Below are 19,120 nucleotides of genomic sequence, written 5' to 3'. Positions count from 1 at the left end.
GAATTGAAGAAACATCATACCTTCTTCTGCAGAATATACCACCGTGGTGGGACTGAAAGGGCCTTCTCCTTTATTGTTGAAGACGCCCACTTTAACCTCGAAGGGAGAAAAGGGATGCACGCTCTCATTCCTGAACACGTATCTGGAGGCGTCCGCGGAGGCCAAAACGGTCAGCATCCAGATCATTTTGCCATAAGGCCGGAAGGCCACCACGTAACCAAAGCCTCTGCCGTTCTGTAATTCCTCAGGGACCGTCTGGGAAGAAAGGGAGGCGGTCTTCAGAGGCCACAGGACTTTGATGCAGATGCTACATTGTTTTATTCCACTCCCCACCCCCACATACACCCCTGTGTCCACGCTATCTTACTGGGGACTTTGTCGAGAGTCTTCAATTTGGGACTTGCCATCAGACTACCAGAGATATTCAGGGGGGATTGGAGCAGGGTTAAAAAAAAAAAATCAATGAAAACCTGCAGTGGAGAGCCTGGCTTCCTGACGGGGGAAACCCAGCTCTGACACTGTAGGAAATGACTGTGGAAGACACTGGACAGTTGATCCAAAAACCAACATTTCCAACATGTACCATCTAGTAGGATTCTTCCTCCAGTGTCACACGGACACTCATTGAAAGAGCGCTCACCAAAGAAGTGAGGACCATCCTGGCTCAGGCCAGATCTCCCCTCTCAGCCCGGAAGTGCTGAGCTGGAAGCGGTGAGTGGTTTCTCTCTCTGCTGGGGCTCTGGTTAAATGACAGATGTGAACTTCCGCGGCTGTTGCCTAGAATCCTTCAAAATCACTGTGGACTCTTTCTGAAACTCTGACCTCCTCTCTCAAAATCAATTTTTAATAAAGTGGTGACTAACACACCTCTACACTGGTGAAAAAATACTTTACACAAGAGGGCTCCTGCAGCAAAGCCAATCTTAGGAAATTGTGCTGGTACACAGAGTCTATTGTGGGCAGGTGTTTTAAATCAATTGGCCTTGCAGTAATTCAGGAAAAAAAGAAAAACTGGTTTTCTCTAAACCAGCCTTCTTTAATGTGCATATTATACATATATACATTTTTTCTTATGCTGTCTTCCCTTTCCTGATTGTTTTTCCTGTGATCAACTGAATTAAAACTTGACTCCACAACTGATGGGCAAGTGCCATCTTTTCCTGCTAGCCATTCACATGAGAGGGAGTGTTTGCACTCAAATGGATTTTTGCTGTTAAAAACAGAGAAGGCAACTTCCCATATATGTTTAACACAGAGTAAAATAATAAAATAGCCTAGGCTAATGTATGTTCCTTTCGTTCTGCGATTCATTTACCTCCCAGGTTATAACCAGTTCAGATTTGCTGCCTCCGCCTCCACTGACGTTAGCTGGGGTGACTTCAGGGACTGTTCAGGAGACAAAAAACAAGTCATGTCAGGTGGCAAAGGCCAGGAGGGCCAGCAAGGTTGCCTGGCTGAGGTGACTCAGTTTAAACAGATACTCGGATGCACACAGCTTTGTCTTCTGAGATCAGAAATCGTATGGTCAAGGGTCCCGAAGCATCAGCTCGTGGAAGTGAAACATACCCAGGAAATTGCTATTAGTTACCTCTTTCCCATTCAACAAGAGGCACACATGTTATCTGATGTGACTGAACAATGATTCAGCTCCACCCCTAGAGGCCAAAGTCCAGGGGGATGAGGAAAGGACTGAGGTTCTGGTTCTAAGGCTTGGGTAGGCGTTTATGAACCACGTGGCGGTACACAAAGAAGTGATGATACACTGCCCGTGCAGAGCTCACAATCTAGTTGGAGGGTGGGAGCACATGCAGGACGATTACAGAGCAATGTCGACAACCAACAACAGTGCAGCACAGACAGAATGGAGGAGTGCAGAGGCCTTCTGAAGCCCAGGCTGGGCTAACGGCTACTCGGAGGAAGGTGAGTTTTGAGCTGGGTGTTGAAGGAAGTGGTGGACAGAGGTTGACCCCTGGCTCACTGTGCTTAACCTCTTTGACTCCCAGTTTTCTCTGTAAAGGAGGGCAAATTATGCTAGCTTCCCCCTCAGGACTGCTGAGAGGAATTCATTAAATTATGATTTTGGAGGGGAAAAGGAAGCATGGGGATTAGCTATAGTATCATCCTGTAAATGAAAGACTCCAGACAGAATCTAAAAATGTCCGGCTGGGGTATAGATTTGGTGACTGGGAATGTCCCCTTGGATAAAGCCAATGAAATAGAGCCAGATGGATTTGTGTCCAAGGGTAGGGTCAGAGTTTCCATTTGCTCTGGGGCCTTGCTCTTCCTTCAATAAACATTTGGCCTCATCGCAGCTGGGACCTTCACACACACCCACACTAGGCCTCCCACTCTATGTGAGACAAATACAAGGGATGCAGATGATTTTATGTTGTTCTCTCCCCGTGCTCACCCAAGCTGCATACACAGAAGCTCCTACAAACTGCCGACCAGGCTTGTGTGAATTACTAGGATGTTTCCAATCTTAGCTTTTGGGAAGGGTTTATACCCTAAGAAAATCTTACTGAACATTTCCGAAGAACTTATTCTTTACCACTTGACATTTCTGTGAGTTGATTTTATTTGAAGTGTGGGTGTGCATTTGAAAAAATAATAATCCTGGTAGGAGAGTCTTGGTGACAAAGGAACCAGTGAAGAAAGACGTGGTGTTTGAGAGAACGAAGCAGAGTGTCTCGCCCTGTACCAGGGAACTCAATGAAGAGTGAGAACATAACTCTGGATTGAAACTCACTGCTGGGACTCACAGAGAGAGAGGACAAACTAGTGGTTACCAGTGGGCAGAGGGAAGGGAGGAGGGGCAATGTAGGGGTAGGGGAGTAAGAGGTACAAACTATTATGTACGAAATAAGCTGTAAGGACATATCACACAGGGGAATATAGCCAATATTTTCTAATAACTATAAATGGAGTATAACCTTCAAAAATTGTGAATTACCATATTATACACCTATAACTTATATAATATTGTGCATCAACTATACTTCAATAAAACTTAATAAATAAAAATAAAAACAAAAACACCAACAAAATAATGAAACTCCCAGGTGGTAAAGCTGAGCATCTATTGGTCTGATTTCTGATGATTACAGTGGCTCCAGGGAAGGGTGGGCTGGCATAGAGCCTCGTTAGGGCTGAAAAGCAGGGAGATTCAAAGCCTTTCCCTAAGGAACAGGAGCTCCTGTATCCTTGGTGCTACTCACGGGCCTCTTCTGTCCTCCGCTTCTCAGAGGGCTGACTGGGCTCCCCAATCCCAATCATGTTGGCTGCAACTGTGCGGAATTCATATTCGACCCAAGGGTTCAAACCCACCACAGTTGCTGTGAAGGTCTTCCCATCAATGAGTTCTGGGACTGAAAGACATCAAAAAGTGAGCATGTTTCATAGGATTCCGTGTTAGGAAGACAGGAACTTCTATCCATCATCATCGCCATTACCGTGTTCGGGGCGTTGCTGCAGGTCTGAGGGTAGCTGCACAAACAGCCCTTGCAGGGAGGTAATCGCAGACCTCTCTGTGCCAGACTAATAAACTCAAATCACACACCAGCAGATGACATCACAAAAGACAGTCTTCAAAGCCCAAAGCTACTTGACCATAATCACTATTGTTCTCACCTCACATGTGTCTCAGCATTTACTGTATCGGGCTGGGCATATTGTTTAATTCTTACAACTATCCTATGAGTAAGGTGAAATTATTCTCTTCATTTTTATAGATGAGGAAAATGTACCACATAAAGGTCAAGTGACTCGCCCAAGGTCATACTGGATTTGCACCTCTGTCTGACTGCATGGCTCAAGCTCTGTAACTTATTATAACAATGGAGTAATAATGCTATAAATCCACACAACTACTGTTAATGAACTGTATTAGCATATCAAAAGAAAGAATCTATAAACATAAAAGGAACGGCCCATGAAGAATAGAAAAAGAGTCAGAGAGGCAGAATTTGATAGTGTTCATACAGCAGGATTTGGGGAAGGCCTCCCTTCACAGAGGACAGGGCCCCCTGCTTGATGCCACAAGCCATGGAGCTCTGGACCTGGCTTCTATGCTCACTGCACAACCTTCTGGGTTTTGAATGAATTACTATGAAGATTTCCCAATGGGCCCAGGAGACTCAGAGGGACGTCCCCTGTGACAAAGCTGAGGCCCCTGTGACTAGGCTTCAGTGGCTTCTAGCCTCCTCGGGGCCACACTTATATAGTCCTTCCCTCCAAAGGTGAAGAGAGTGGGTTCTGGAGTCAGACAACCTGGATTCCAACCCTAACTCCACACTCAGGAGCCAAACGACCTTGGGCAAGTTGCTTCACCTTTCCATGCCTTGGTTTCCTCACCATAAAATAAGGCTAATAACAATATCTATTCACGGTGCAGTTGAGAACACTCAAGAAAAGCACTTAGCAGAACACATGGCACATAGTAAGGGCTTAACCAATTCCAGCTGTTTTCTTTTGTAAACATCATTATTATCGTCATCAGAATCAGCATCTTCATTCCACTCCTTTCCTTCATTATATTTATTCAGCAATTTATGTTTTTTAAAGTATCACAACCATTTCTGTACGGGGTCATAACAATTCTTATTATTCCCATTTAACAGAAGAGGAAAATGAAGATGTATAGAAATCTGCTGATTAGCAAAGTCAGGACTAGAATTGTTATCTCCTTAACTTCCAGATTTTTCCTTTCCTTCCTTCCTAAAACACTCCTGTGACTCAGCAGAAAGTCAATGATTCAGCTGGAAACACAGAAACCCATTTCAGAGGTTAGATAAGCTAAAATGGAAAGACTAGAAGAGTGTGTAACTTGCTTGCAATAACTACTTGTTTGTCCATATTTTCCTCAAACGAAACCTAAATAAAATAACAAAACGAGTCAATTTGGAGGTATAGACAGCAGCAGGGGTGGTACGGCCAACACATGTATTCTTTAATTTTACAAAGTCTCACGCCTCTTCATGCCCACATGTATCCATCTGAAAAAATGGGCAGCAAGTCAAGAGGCTCCATGCAGTCCTTAGATACGGGTTTCCTGAAAGCAGTGTACAAACTTTCCAAAGACTGTGACTATACAGTAACATAACCCACTGCTTTTCAAAGTGCCCCACTAGCGGTACACATATGATTTTAGGCAATGCACAGATAGATGATGCATTTTATTTTTATAACTAATGTATTTTAAAATGTGTGTCAAAAATATAACACAGCAGACCTACTATCATTTTAGACTTATTGCTTAGAACAAATTAACAAACAAATATGAATCAGTAGAAAGAAAAGTATCAAATAAACAATAGTATACTGGTTGAGGTATAGGAAACACTGCCATAAAGTCTCATCTGTAGCTGTGTCTGAATGAGAACCTAGACGCCTCTCGGCTTCTGCCACAGAGCTGTGTCCATTCTGCTGAGTTTCAGAAGCCCCTGTGAGACACCAGCACCAGGCATCCAACATGGTACCTGTATTAACTGCTTGCCAGCCCACGGAGAACGGAGTCCTGGCTTGAATGACATACATGGTGATGGGGCTGTGGTTGTCAGGCCCGGGTCTCCAGGAGAGCTGAGCGGTGGTGTCTGTAATTTCATCTATGGTCACAGCCTCTGGGGGGCCTGGAGGACCTGAGAAAGAGCAAGACCCTCAGAAGTTGAGCAGTGTTCAAATGTCCAAGGATGGGACCACTTAGTTGAATGGGGCGTTGACCTATTCAACCGTTGATTCATCCACCCACAGATTCATCGCTTGTCAATTCCTTTTTGAATAGCTATTAGGAGCCTGGCTTTCTTCTAGGCTCTGAAACTACAGAGATGAGCGAGACATGGCCCGGCCCCTTCCTTCCACGGCTTCACAGTATAATAGGAAAAACCAGTAGGCATACAAAGAATTACAATAGAATATTTGTTCTAGATGCCAAGAGAGAATATTGGGGTACCACCAGGGCCCAAATTCATTAATCCATCCATCATATATTACAAGTTCCTACTACGGGTTGGACACTGTTATCTGGGGACATAGTAGTGATAAGTGAAGATTGGAGCCTTCTGGAAATGGTCATTTCTACCCCTGATGATGTGAGCGAAAATGACTTTAGAACTTCGGGGGTCTCAGTGCTGCTCTGTACATTCCAGCTGCATTGGAATGTCCACATGAAATGCCAGCACACACTTGTGTGCCAGGGAACTGCTGTGAAAGTGGCTTGTGCGCAAGAGCCCCAAGACTGTGGCTTCTTCAAAGCGATTTCAAAATCGGGTTGGAGTCGAAGGACCACATTGGCAGTTTCTGTAAGTTTCATGCCTGTATTTCCCTCCTTCTGCTCTGGATGTGCATTTTTTCTGCCATTGTACTCAGACCATTGAAACGGGAGGAAATCAGTTTTAAATGAAGGCTTGTAAATCATAAAGAAACAGAGGGCTGGAAAGTGGTTGGTAAGCAAACACAAAATAACAGCAGAGCCAGAGCAAAGACTCAAAGCTGTCCTTGATTCCAACATGAAACGCTCTTAGCAGGCAGTTAAAGGCATTTCTAACAAGTGACCACCTGGGCAGAGAAGGTGAGTGTGAGGGACACATAACGACACAGCTTGTGTCCATTAGACAGGAGTAAGGAGATCTTCCTGGCAGGGATGTGCTGAGGCCCGGGACAGTAATCACATGTTCTTCCAAAATACTATGGGGCCACAGCGCAGGGGCGGGGAAGAAAGAGACCTTTCGCAGAGTGCTGAGAAGTTAATGGCAATTTCTGGAAGTAACACTTTGTTCTGGGACTCACTTCCGCACCCTTTAAGTGATGCCCTAAATTTCTCTTTCCTTTTTTAAAAATCATTTTTTTATAGACCCACAGATGAGACTAAATGTATCTTCTCCCTCCTACTCCTGAATGAAAGGTCTGCAAGTCTGTATGCTGGCACTGATTAATTTTCCATAGTGACATTTCAGCATGTCAGTCTAATGCCACCTAGATAGAACTGAGGTAACCTCTGGTCTTCAGGACTCTTATTAACCAAAGAAAAGTCCAGAAGACAATATAATCTTTTTTTTTTTTCTCACCAGCTTTCTCATCCTAGCATTCCCATCCTTTTTTAAAATAGATGCTCCTTCCATGGCCTTTAGAATCAAAATATCACAAGGAGACAAGTGTTCCTCTCCACATTCCTCAATGAATTAAATTGACAGAGGAAGATCTGAGCCCACTGTTGGCAACTAGGAAGAAGGACATGAAGGGGTGGCATGAAGTTGGCCCCTGGGGTTAAGATGGTACTTTCATAGCGCGGTTTGCTGTTTATTATGTCCCTGCTACCAGCCCCACCCAAGTGTAGATATGCTACACCCTACAGAATGTTTACCACCTTTGTTTTGGGGAAGATGGGTCTCTCTTTCAAAATGACAAAATGAGCAAATGTTTATCCTCTGAGCCAAGTGTTAACATGGTCTGGGGCTCAAACAGTTTGTGTCACAGGCAACAGCAGAGGGAATGCAGGTGTTACACCTGCATCCCTGTTTCTTTCTCAGGGAAGGGTGGCCTTTCTAGCTGCTGTTCGAGTGCTCTAGATTAAATAAAGTAGGTATCAGAGAATCAAGGAAGCCAGAGCCAAGACTCCAAGCTTTACTAGTTTCAGATACAAAAATCTCTTACAGGTCAGTGAAATGCATACCAGCCTTGCCTCTGCAACATGCAGAATAGCTGCAAGGGCAGAGCTAGGAGGAGGTAAAACAAAAGATTATGGTTTAAAATGGCATATTAATTTATTGGCTTTATTAACTGATCAGGCTAGATGTTCTTTTAGACCGCATTTGCAAATTCCTCTTGGTATTTAATGTTATTTTCTGTGAAATGAAGTATACAATATCATTTAAGAAATTCAACTATTACTAATTTAAATATTTATTAGTCTAATTTATTGGTGTTTAAACTGCTGATCTGAACATTATCCTAATGAAATAGAGGATACATTTTCAACAACAGAATTCTTTTGGTCCTCAGGGGGAGAGCAGACCAGCTCTGGTGTATTTTAAAATGGAAATAAACCCGGTCCCGTAGGTCATACTATGGGTAGCTCTACCCAGGTTGGAAGTTTTTTCTCTTCTCTGGCCCTTATTCCTTCCATTATAGAAAGGTTTTTAAGGCGATTTAAAGGGGAACCAAAGCAGACCTGGTGGAAAAGCTATTTTTCTTTAACCTCTCTTGACATTCAGTTTGAGTTGCTAACTTCCACACATCTCCCCCCTCATGTTATGCCCACAGGATATAGCAACACTTTTTGTGGCTTCCAATAATATCTTATTCTCTGTGTACTCAGATTCATCCTGCCTACAAATCTGATACCGCCTGGATTTGTTTTCTTGCACTCAAAATTCTGCTGGCCAAAGATTCCTAAACACCAATAGTTAGGGTTCGAATGAAGGAGACACTGGCTAAGAGATTATTTGGATGTTCTGATTTGGCTTTACATTTAACTTTAGCAACCCCCTGGGCGTGCATCAGTTTGATTCTGGCATGTACACTGGTTCACAAAGACTTGAACTTTAATTAAAAAATAGTTCTTAAAAGTCCACTTACTGTTCTTTTAAACATTGGTTTGGTGAGGCTCAGCCAAGTCAGTCACAGCCATTTGGATGAAGTTAGGCCATGTCTGTCATATGCAAGAGAATCTCACCAATGTCAGTTTTGACATCAACTTCCTGCTTATTTACTATATCCCAGGCAGGAACTATTTCCTTCTAAAGCCATATTTTAGAAACTGGACAGAACTATTAACTTCAGGGGGAAAAAAATGGGAAAAACTGGTGATGATTTTACTTAAGCCACTGTTACATCAGTGACCTAACTCACTACAGTAAGTCCCCTACATGCGAATGAGTTCCATTCTGAGAGCGAGTTCCTAAGTCCAATTTGTTCCTAAGTCCAACAAAGTTAGCCTAGGTACCCAACTAACACAGTCAGCTATATAGTACTGTACTGTAATAGGTTTACAATACTTTTCACACAAATAATACATAAAAAACAAACATAAAAAAATAAGGAAAACATTTTTAATCTTACAGTATAGTACCTTGAAAAGTACAGTAGTACAGTATAACAGCTGGCATACAGGGGCTGGCATCAAGTCAACATGCAAGAAGAGTTACTGACTGGAGGAAGGAGAGGAGGTGGGAGAAGGTAGAGCTGAAGGATTGTCAACAACAGGAGATGGAGGGCAAGCTGCAGTTTCACTCACGCCTGACATTGATGGAACGCAAGTTCGCATCTTTGAAAGTTTGCAACTTGAAGGTTTGTATGTAGGGGACTTACTGTAATTTGTTTGAGCCCAGATGAAACAGCAAAAGGCACAGTTTGATCCTTCTTTAAGCCATTTGCTTTTCTTAATCTAAAGTTATTCTGGTGTTGAACTCCAACACTATAAATCACAGTACTGGGAGCATTTATAGGAGTTATTTTCAGTACAGAGTAACTGGATTTGCTCTGCACTTTCTGATCCCCTACAAGAAACAGCTGCACACAAAACTTCTGTAGACTCTTAACCACTGTTTACAATGTTTACCTTCTATCGTCTTTTCCCCTGTAATTCTAAACCACTGAGGTTTTTAGAACTCTGTGCAGGAGCAGATATCACAAACATATTTTAAGAACAAAACCCAAAATTCCCATACCTCTCACAATCAGGTCAGCAGCGGCAGACAGCTTGTCTACACTTGTCTGGACCATGCAGACGTATTTCCCAGCATGCTTCAGCTGGATGTTTCGGATCATCAAATCACCAGCTGAATCCTGCTGATAAAGTAGGGGAAAGTGGCTACAATTACTTTTTAATGAGCTCTAAATATCATTATCACATGAAGGACACTGTGACTAATGGATTTATTTTACACTGGCTGATGCAAACATTAGTGATGCAAGCCATGGCCTATTAAAAATACGTGCGCCTGCCTGAGAGATAAGAACAGCACCATCTTCAGAACACACCTAGGACAAGACCTCAGGTGTCTAGCTTCTCTGTGGCTCTGGAGCAGCTTGCCATCCATGTTGGAAGCACTTAAACTTACGTAATAAAGCGGCTGCTGACCTAGTCCTGTGGGTTTCTTCAGATATGCCCTCGGCCTACAGCCTTCGCTGGCACTGCAGTACTTGGGGACTCTTTATTTGGAAAGGGGGGGCAAGCCCACATTTGGAAGCATCTGTATTTTACTGCACAACCCTGTCTTATAGCCATCATTCTGACTGCTCCCAGGTTTGAATGAATGAATTATGAGGACCAGACTCTCCAAGGAAATCTTGCATCGCCTGGTGTGGAACAGTGCTAATTTGTTTTCCAATGCCAAATGTATGTTTGATCAGCAGATGAATAGGACTAATTACGTCCCGGTACGGATGTCTGTGTGCCCTAGAAATATTTCTACATCATTCACCAGCATGGTACTTCTAATAAGTGTGAGGAGATGCCTCCACAGGCCATCACAAAGCTGGCATTTTAACTGAAGAACACTGCTACACCTTGGAGTTCGGTTTCAGAGCTCTGTTAATCAAAAGCTTGGAGAACAGCTGTTTGAGCAAGCGAACACCCAAGGGTTCAGAGTCAGGAAGCTATGCTTATTTCTAAACCTTGATGGATGACAAGATAACATAGGTTATTTTGGCCCTATTGTTATTCTTCTAAATGACAATAATATTGGATAATACTTAACGGTACTGAATATCTGGCAAGCATATATTACACCAAATACTGACATGTCCTGTGAGGTAGGTACTTTTATTATCCCTACTTTACAGATGAGGAAACTCAAGCACAAAGAGGTTATTCGTCTTGCCTACTGTCACTTAGCTGGTCAGTGGCAGAACCAGAATGTGAGCCCACACAGTTTCAGGCTCCAGTCCCTACTCTTTACCAGACTGCTGTACTATCAGCTGGAAAGATCTTATTCTCATTCTAAATTAATGTGTACTTAGTTTCCCTCCTTGGTTTCAGTACAGCATATTACATATTTACCCACGGCAATGAAAGACACAGAACTGCCGATAGTTGTAAACAGGATTAGAAGAAAGGCAAAAGCATATCGTCAAGAGACAGCTGAAGTTTTGGGACTTAGTTGTCTGGGGCTGATCCCTGCTGTGTGACTTCCTGTGAGTCTCTTAATGTCTCTGGGCCTTAGTTTATTGACCTGTGAAAGAAGGATGCATTGCCTACCGTGCTAGCTTGTGAGAATTAAATGAGATTGTATGTGTATGTGAAATCCTGAAAACTGTGAAGCACAGGCCAAATTTAAACTAGTATTACGGACGGCTACTATCAGTTTTCTTTGTGAAACAATTATGTCAAAGACATTAAATCTAATTCAAGGAGAGCTGTGATTTTTTTTTTTTTAAACCTGAAATCTATTTTTCATTTATAACACTTGGGTTCTCATCCAGATTCTACTATTTACTAATCAAGTCTTATAATTGCTAGCAAAATAGGATAATTGCTACCATATTTCACAGAGATTCTGTGAGGATTAAAGAGCTGATACATATGAAAATGCTTGATAAATAATTAGGCACTTTGCAAATATAAGGTATCATCATCATCATGATTATTAATACTACTTTACCTAAGACATTTCATGTGCTAGGACTTTGAACAGAGGCTTAAACAAAAAATATGCCTCACAAGGGGGTATGTGCAGGGAAAGTAGGAAGTCATAGGGGTTTAAAGGAAATGGCTACATTATCTCAATAATTTGTTTTATTCAACAAGGGCTTGAAGGTCAAAGAAACCAGTTGTAGCCAGCAGATTTCAGAGCACAGAAATCCATTAACAGAATTTTATGGCTGTGTGGTTTGGAGTGTGCTGTCCTTACTTGCAGATTTTGACCAGATTTGTGTTTTTAAGGTAAAAGTGAAACAAAGAAAAAAATAAAGTCGGGATTGAGGTATGAGTCTCACAGAAGGAGACCCCAATAACTTTCTCTTTCCCTTCAAAGTCATACAGACCAAACTGTTTACTGAGATCTACATTTATGTTCCTACCAAAGAGAACAAAACAGCACTGTTGTCTGCTCTGTTCCTGACCGAACACTCAGAGCCGCTCAGAGGACAAGGAAATAATAACTTTTCCAAACACTGCAATAGGTCAGCTCTCCCAAGCGTCGTCTGTACCATACTGACCCAGGAAGTAGAAACTGAGAAATGGGCTTGACTTCATAATTGCTTCCTTACCTCTTCTGTTATCCAGCGCTAACCCTAGAGACACTAATGATCCTGGTGACTAATACACTTAGCTCTCACAATTTGTAGCGCTGTCCCGCATTTTGCAGTTACTTCTTAGCAATGGTTGATTGGTGCTAGTACTGGTATCACAAAAGAGACAAACACTTCCCATACAAAAGGCTAATGAGAGTGATTCCATGGACAGAGGTCTCGACAAAAGGCGGTCACTAGTGCTTGACTCCATCACGGGTATCTCCACCTGTGCCTCAGCCCCGGCTGATGTGCAGCCTGTCCAGCATGAAGTGCATATCTGTCTGATTGGCAGGCCATCTATTTTGATTGCCCAAGCATCTGTTCTGATTGGTGGGTGCCTGTGCCATTCTGAGAGATAATATTTTTATTTTTTATTATCTCTTATGCCCAAGACATTTATTCTAGTCTGAAAACAAATATTCTGCTTAATCTATGAAGGTTTTCTCAGTATATATGCTCATGTTATTAGAATTAATGTTACCCTTCCTTCAATGAATACAACCGTTAATGTTTCTCACATACTTCTTTTGTGGTAGGCATTGGGCTATGCAGTTTTCTAGACCTGAAGGTATTTAATATCTTCAATGCCTTTGTGAAGTAGTTAATATCACTCTCACTTGGGCAAAGTTATTAGGCTGAACCGTATCAAAGTGGTTCAGAATGGTTAATAACGGCAATTTCATCCAGCCTTCCTCAATAAGGGCTCCAAGAGAGAATTCCGGATGACTCGAGTCATCCACTGATGTAATGAATTAACTTCTGTCTCACGCATCTAAAATGGTACCAGTTGTATACGATCATTGGGAGAGTTGAGAAAATAGTTACTCAAACCATTTTTGGTGTTCTGTAATTCAGTGGAGAGGTACTGTTTGAGAAAGGCAGCAAGAATGTAAATAAGAGGAACAGCACTAACTTTGAGAGGAACATAGGCCCTCCACATATCATACGGATAATTTATAAGCCTTAGTCCATTTATTCCCAACATAAGGGATGGGGGTAAGATGAAGTGAGTAAAGCAGATTCCTGTGGGAGCATGAGGGATGGGAGGGCTTTTCAACACAGACTCATGCTTATATTCTGCTGTCTTTGATTGGAACCCTCCACGATAATAGCAGCCAGAATGAACCTGTTTTGTTTTGTTTTTAAAATTTTTTTTGGAGTACAGTTGATTTACAATGTTGTGTTAGTTTCAGGTGTACAGCAAAGTGAATCAGTTATACATACATATATCCACTCTTTTTCAGATTCTCTTCCCATACAGGTCATTACAGAGTATTGAGTAGAGTTCCCTGTGCTATTCAATAGGTCCTTATCAGTTATCTACTTTATGTATAGTAGTGTGTATATGTCAATCCCAATCTCCCAATTTATCCCTACCCCCGGAATCTTCATTACTAATAGGAGAGTAGGGCTATGTTAGGGTAGAACAATTTTTTTTTTTAAGATTTTTTTTGATGTGGACCATTTTTAAAGTCTTTATTGAATTTGTTACAATATTGCTTCTGTTTTTTTTTTTATGTTTTGGTTTTTTTGGCCATGAAGCATGTGGGATCTTGGCTTCCCGACCAGGGATTGAACCCGCACGCCCTGCATTGGATGGTAAAGTCTTAACCACTGGACCTTCAGGGAAGTCCCAAGGGCAGAAAAATTATTTTTGAGAATGATTGTGATAGATTCAAACTGTTTCCACAGTTAACCTCTTCTTCGTGTGAGTTCAATGATACTATGTGTGTTTTATGGAAAGTAAGGCATTTTGAAAATTCAACGATTAGAATTCAAATTATCTGGAGATATTAAATAATCTGATCAGACTTTCAGATGCAAGAAAGAGAGCCCTAACCTCACAATGATAAGTCTTCTACCAGAGCCAAAGGGTGTTTAATCAGCAGCCTAAAAGCATCTGAGTAAACTGTCCTTAAGCTATTTTCTTCATCAGGTTCAATGGCATATGGTACAGTATGGGGCAGAGGACTTGGGATTGGAAGTTTGAAGCTGATTTCTGCAATTTAGTAGCAGTGAGGGCCAGGCAAGCCATATATCTCCCATTAACCTCAGTTTTCTCATTCATACACAGTAATGAATAACTAACCTATAGGGTTAAGGATTATGAGGATGAGAAAAGGCGTGGCCTATAGGTGGCTCAATGAGCAGGGCTGCATTCATCACGCAAAAAGGAGCAGATATTAACCAAGAGATTTTGGAAATAAGGTGTTTGAACAAAAGTTAGTCTAAACAACTCGTTTGAGTCAGTTTTGAGACGTTTAGTTGCTGACTGCATTTCCTGTGGATAGTATGATATTAATACTTACCCCTCCGACTCTTTCAAAGTGGTCCCCATCTTTGTCAAAGTCTATCAGGTGTCCATTAAATGACCAAGTAAACACGATGTTTAGCGAGTGATCGTGGGTTACCTGGCATGGCAGAACGATACTTTCTCCAACAGTGACATCCATACTGGAAGGGGGTACCATTACCCTTGTTGGATCTGGAGAGTGAAAACAAAACAACAAAGCCTGTGAGCTGGTGTGGAAATAAAACATAGACTCCAAGTGCAGGATGAAATACTAAGGAGTTTTGCTTTATTTTGTCTTAGTCTGGGCCCGGCAAACCTTAGTCATCTGGGAAACTCAGAGTCGGGCCAGGAGGTCATTTTTAATATGAAAAGATGAAAACATTTATTATGGGAACCTTCACAGAGCAGCAGAACTCAGCTGGGAGCCCTGGGGTTAGCTCTCTCAAGACACTTATGGATGGGCCTACTTCTGGCAGACTGCTCTGAAATTATCTCTTCAAAAAGGTTTTTAGATCTCCCCAGTTTCACTAGAAAGCAGTACTGCAGCTGAGTGCAAACAGGAAAATCCATGTTAATTTGAAGTTTGTTGGGTTTTTTTTCTATTATAAAAGTGATACATGTTTAGTATAGGGAATTTAGAAAATTCAGGGAATTTGAAAGAAGGGACCAAAACAAAACAAAACAAAATCCTACTTAGTTTCTTACTGTCCAGATAAAACCCCTATTTTCATTTTAGTATAATTTCCTCCTGTCTTTTGGATTCATAGTTTTTCAGTTGTCTTGTTTTGCATTATTGTAAACATGCTACACATGTGATTTTCCTTTTTTCTCTACTTAACATAGGCTTATACCTTTATCCACATATTTTTATAATCTGCATAATATGCTGTTAACAGTTTCAATCATTTTGAAACTAGTAAACATTTTAGCAAATTTTATTATAATTATAAATAATGCTGTAATGAACATCACTGACAAAATGATATGTATATATAACTTATTGAACAATAGTTGATTTACAATGTTGTGTTAGTTTCTGCTGTACAGCAAAGTGATTCAGTTATACATATATATACATTCTTTTTCAGATTCTTTTCCACTATAGGTTATTACAAGATATAGAATATAGTTCCCTGTGCTATACAGTAGGTCCTTGTTTATTTTATATACAGTAGTGTGTATCTGTTCCTCCCAAACTCCTAATGTAGTGCCCACCTTCCCCTTTGGTAACAATAAGATTGTTTTCTACATCTGTGAGTCTTTCTTCTTTGTAAATAAGTTCATTTGTATCATTTTTTTAGATTCCACATATCAATGATATAATAATATTTGTCTTTCTCTGTCTGACTTTACTCATATATTACTTCTTTAAAATACGGACTACTACTTCATTTTTAAATTCACCGTTTACATTACAGTTTTAATTGGGAACAGAAAGGACTTGCTTAGCCAAGATAGTTTATAAACTCTAAAACTACATTCACACATAGGTAGTCTCTTATTTCTCACTGAAATAGGCTTTCATAAATGGTGTCAGAGAATAAAATGGTGAAAAACAATTTGAGTTAAATAAAAAGGTCATATAAGTGCCTAAAGAATGAAATTATGAATTCAGCCATATTCCAGAAATTTCTCTGTACTAAACCAAGTCAAACAAAACCAACCAAACAATCTATAATAAAGAAGACAAATCAAAAGCAAACAAAAACAATATAAGAACAATGGTTAATCCCCTTCAACATTCACAGGATTGTGTTTCACACACTGTGTGGCACATAAACATTTATTGAATGTAGCTCTTAGATTAAAATCTCAGCTGAGAATCTTGTAATGGAGTCTCATAGAAGATTTTTGATTGGTCTTTTTTTCCAACAACCCACCCACTAAAATTTCCTCTTTAAAGAGAATATTTAAAACAGTTTTTCTACCCTTTTATCCAACTGTGGAAAGCAAACATCTCAGGTCGTTAAAAAAGGAAAGTCTGTGTCCATAAATAGATTATAATCTAGTGGAGGGATATACTTTTGCTGTTTTCTGAAAGCAGGTAAAGCTCATGATGAGTGGACTGGTGTGCTTTTAGTCACTGCTGAACGAATGATGTCCATGAAATGAGAAGTGAAAAACAGGTACTTCTAGCTAAGAGGTAATGGGAGACAAAACTGTTTGTTTCAAAACCTGAGGCTTTTTTCAAGTCACATAATCAAAATATACTCCATTGATTAACTGACCCACAGGAAAAGATACAGATTGAGATTTTTTTAAATGAGCGAAGGAGTTGAGAGCAAATCACCTTAGAATAATGCTAAGCAGAAAATCTAGGAATAGCTCCATTTGACTTAACATGTCATTTATCATTTTTTAATTTAAATTTTCACCTATAAAATGAAGATTGGAACATATAATTCCTGGACAAAATGATATGTGTCTATGGTTTGTATTTGGCAAGATGTCACCTTATTCTATTTTAAATAGCTGTCCACTGATTTCACAATTTAGATTTTCATTTTAATGTACCTTCATTCATTTGTTGATCTATCTACCAAGCACTCATTAGGTGTTATAAGGATAACAGTGTCCTAGTACCAAGAAAGATATAAAAAACTTATTTGTAAAAACTAATTGAGCCCCTCACATTCTAGATACCATGTTACATGCTTGACAAGGATTGTTTCATTTATTCCCAACAAATAAGTAGTATTATCGGCTCTATTTAACAGATGAGGGAAACTGATACCTAAGGGTGCTTGAGGAATTATCTATTGTGCTAAGCTGACTCCCTTCATTTAGCTGAAAACATGCTATCCATTCACAAATCATCCATGCAACAAGGCTAAGGGCATAATATAGCAATTTGCACTCTTGATTATGTGTAGTCATCTGAGGATATGTAAATGCAGAAGAAATTCAAAGAAGGCCACGGGGTGAAGATGGTTTCAGAGGGCTTCACTGCAAGAGTAATCAAGTTACTGCCTTAGACAGGTAAAAAGCAGTGATGATTTTACGCCTAAAATGCTGGCTCTAGCTATAAGCTTACACATCACACTGATGAGTGCAGAGTCAAATGTCCAGGTTCACGTCCTTAAAAATGTCTTGCAGTTGGCACCTACCTTAAAGCCTAGAGTCATATACAATTCAGGCTGACATTTTTAATTGACATTTGTTTCCTAAAGAAATGTTCATCCCTTTATGCACATGTAGCTATCTGGGACAGATTTTATTACTGGTGAACTCAGTTGCCTGTTAACCAAGGACCAGAGAAGTGCTCTAAATCAAGGATTATGCTGGTACAGTTGCTGTGCTGACAGCTGCTAATTCATTACCTTAGCACTTGTCACCAATTCACATTTTGAGCCCTGAAGTACCAAGAATCAATGCAAAGGAAGTCAAGCACTGTACACACACCAGAGAGGTCTCCTTGGGACTGGAGAAGATTAAACTAAAGAGGTTCAAAACCTCATTAGCTACTTGGTTTTCTCAAATTGTATGCCTGTTCAGTACTCCTGTTTTCTGTGTTATGAATTCTGATGCTTTTTACTTGATGAATTTCTTGAAATTTGAATACAAACACTGTACACAAATAAACAGATGGCTTCTTCAAAACAAAACTGTCTCCCCTCCTTTGGTTTTAATTCATCAAGATCAGGAAGAACCTATATTTATGACTTCTGTTCTGAAGAGTCACTCCAGCTATTGTTCTGTGCACAGAACTCTCAAAGGCAATTAGAACTCAAGACGTGAATTGATGTCTGGGTTTGGATGTAATTAAATAGCAACAATAAATAGGACCAACAACACTCCTAAACTTTCTAGCTTGTGGTTGGTTCATCCCACGGAGAATGATAAATTCAGAACTCCAGAGGACTGATGCTCAAAAAAAAAAAAAAAAAAAAAAATGTATATATATATATATTTACCAAGTGCTTAACCCTCCTAGAGTAAAAAAAATTCTTTTATGCTTTATAGTGTTTTCTATAATATAGAGAGGTCAGAAAGTAAAGTATGCTTTGTTCTAAAGGTCAAAACAACCATGGAAGGTAGATTTAATTATTAACCACTCTGTTAATGATTAGGTCAACAATTAGATGCATAATTTCTTACACTAACAATGAAATATCAGAAAGGGAATGTAAAAAACAATACCTTTTAGAATCGTACCAAAAAAATGCCTAAGAATAAACCTGACCAAGGAGGTGAAAGACTTATATGCTGAGAACTATAAATCATTAATGAAGGAAATTAAAAAGGATTCAAAGAAATGGAAAGAAAGCCCATGCTTTTGGATTGGAAGAATTAATTTTGTTAAAATGGCAATACTACCCAAACTAATCTACAGATGTATTGTGATCCCTATCAAATTACCCATGACATTCTGCACAGAACTAGAAAAAGTAGTCCAAAAATATATATGGAACCATAAAAGGCCCAGAACTGCCAAAGCAATCCTGAGGAAAAAAATAAAGCAGGAGGCATAACTCTCTCAGACTTCAGACAATACTACAAAGCTACAGTAATCAAAACAGTGTGGTATTGGTATAAAAACAGACATATAGATCAATGGAACAGAATAGAGAGCCCAGAAATAAACCCACACACCTACGG

The 19,120-nt window shown here is 40.3% G+C and overlaps 1 protein-coding gene across 8 annotated transcripts in view; it reads right to left on the bottom strand.

Annotated features, from left to right (window-relative positions):
- Positions 1-19,120, bottom strand: part of CNTN4 (contactin 4) — a 928,656-nt gene that overhangs the window by 15,767 nt on the left and 893,769 nt on the right. For 7 of the 8 annotated variants that reach the window (XM_082412132.1, XM_082412131.1, XM_082412137.1 and 4 more), the window contains 6 exons: positions 14,538-14,713; positions 9,663-9,783; positions 5,478-5,636; positions 3,219-3,368; positions 1,316-1,386; positions 21-255 (listed from right to left, as the gene is read on the bottom strand). In XM_082412132.1, coding sequence (XP_082268258.1) covers positions 21-255; positions 1,316-1,386; positions 3,219-3,368; positions 5,478-5,636; positions 9,663-9,783; positions 14,538-14,713 — 912 coding nt within the window. The remainder of the gene's footprint in view (positions 1-20; positions 256-1,315; positions 1,387-3,218; positions 3,369-5,477; positions 5,637-9,662; positions 9,784-14,537; positions 14,714-19,120) is intronic. The other variant, XM_082412135.1, reaches the window with a different exon arrangement.

This window comes from Balaenoptera physalus (assembly GCF_965194825.1).
Source record: "Balaenoptera physalus genome assembly, chromosome: 11".
NCBI classification, from domain to species: domain Eukaryota; kingdom Metazoa; phylum Chordata; class Mammalia; order Artiodactyla; family Balaenopteridae; genus Balaenoptera; species Balaenoptera physalus.
The sequence above is the reverse complement of the archived record's forward strand: the minus strand, read 5'-3'. Positions and strand labels throughout refer to the sequence as shown.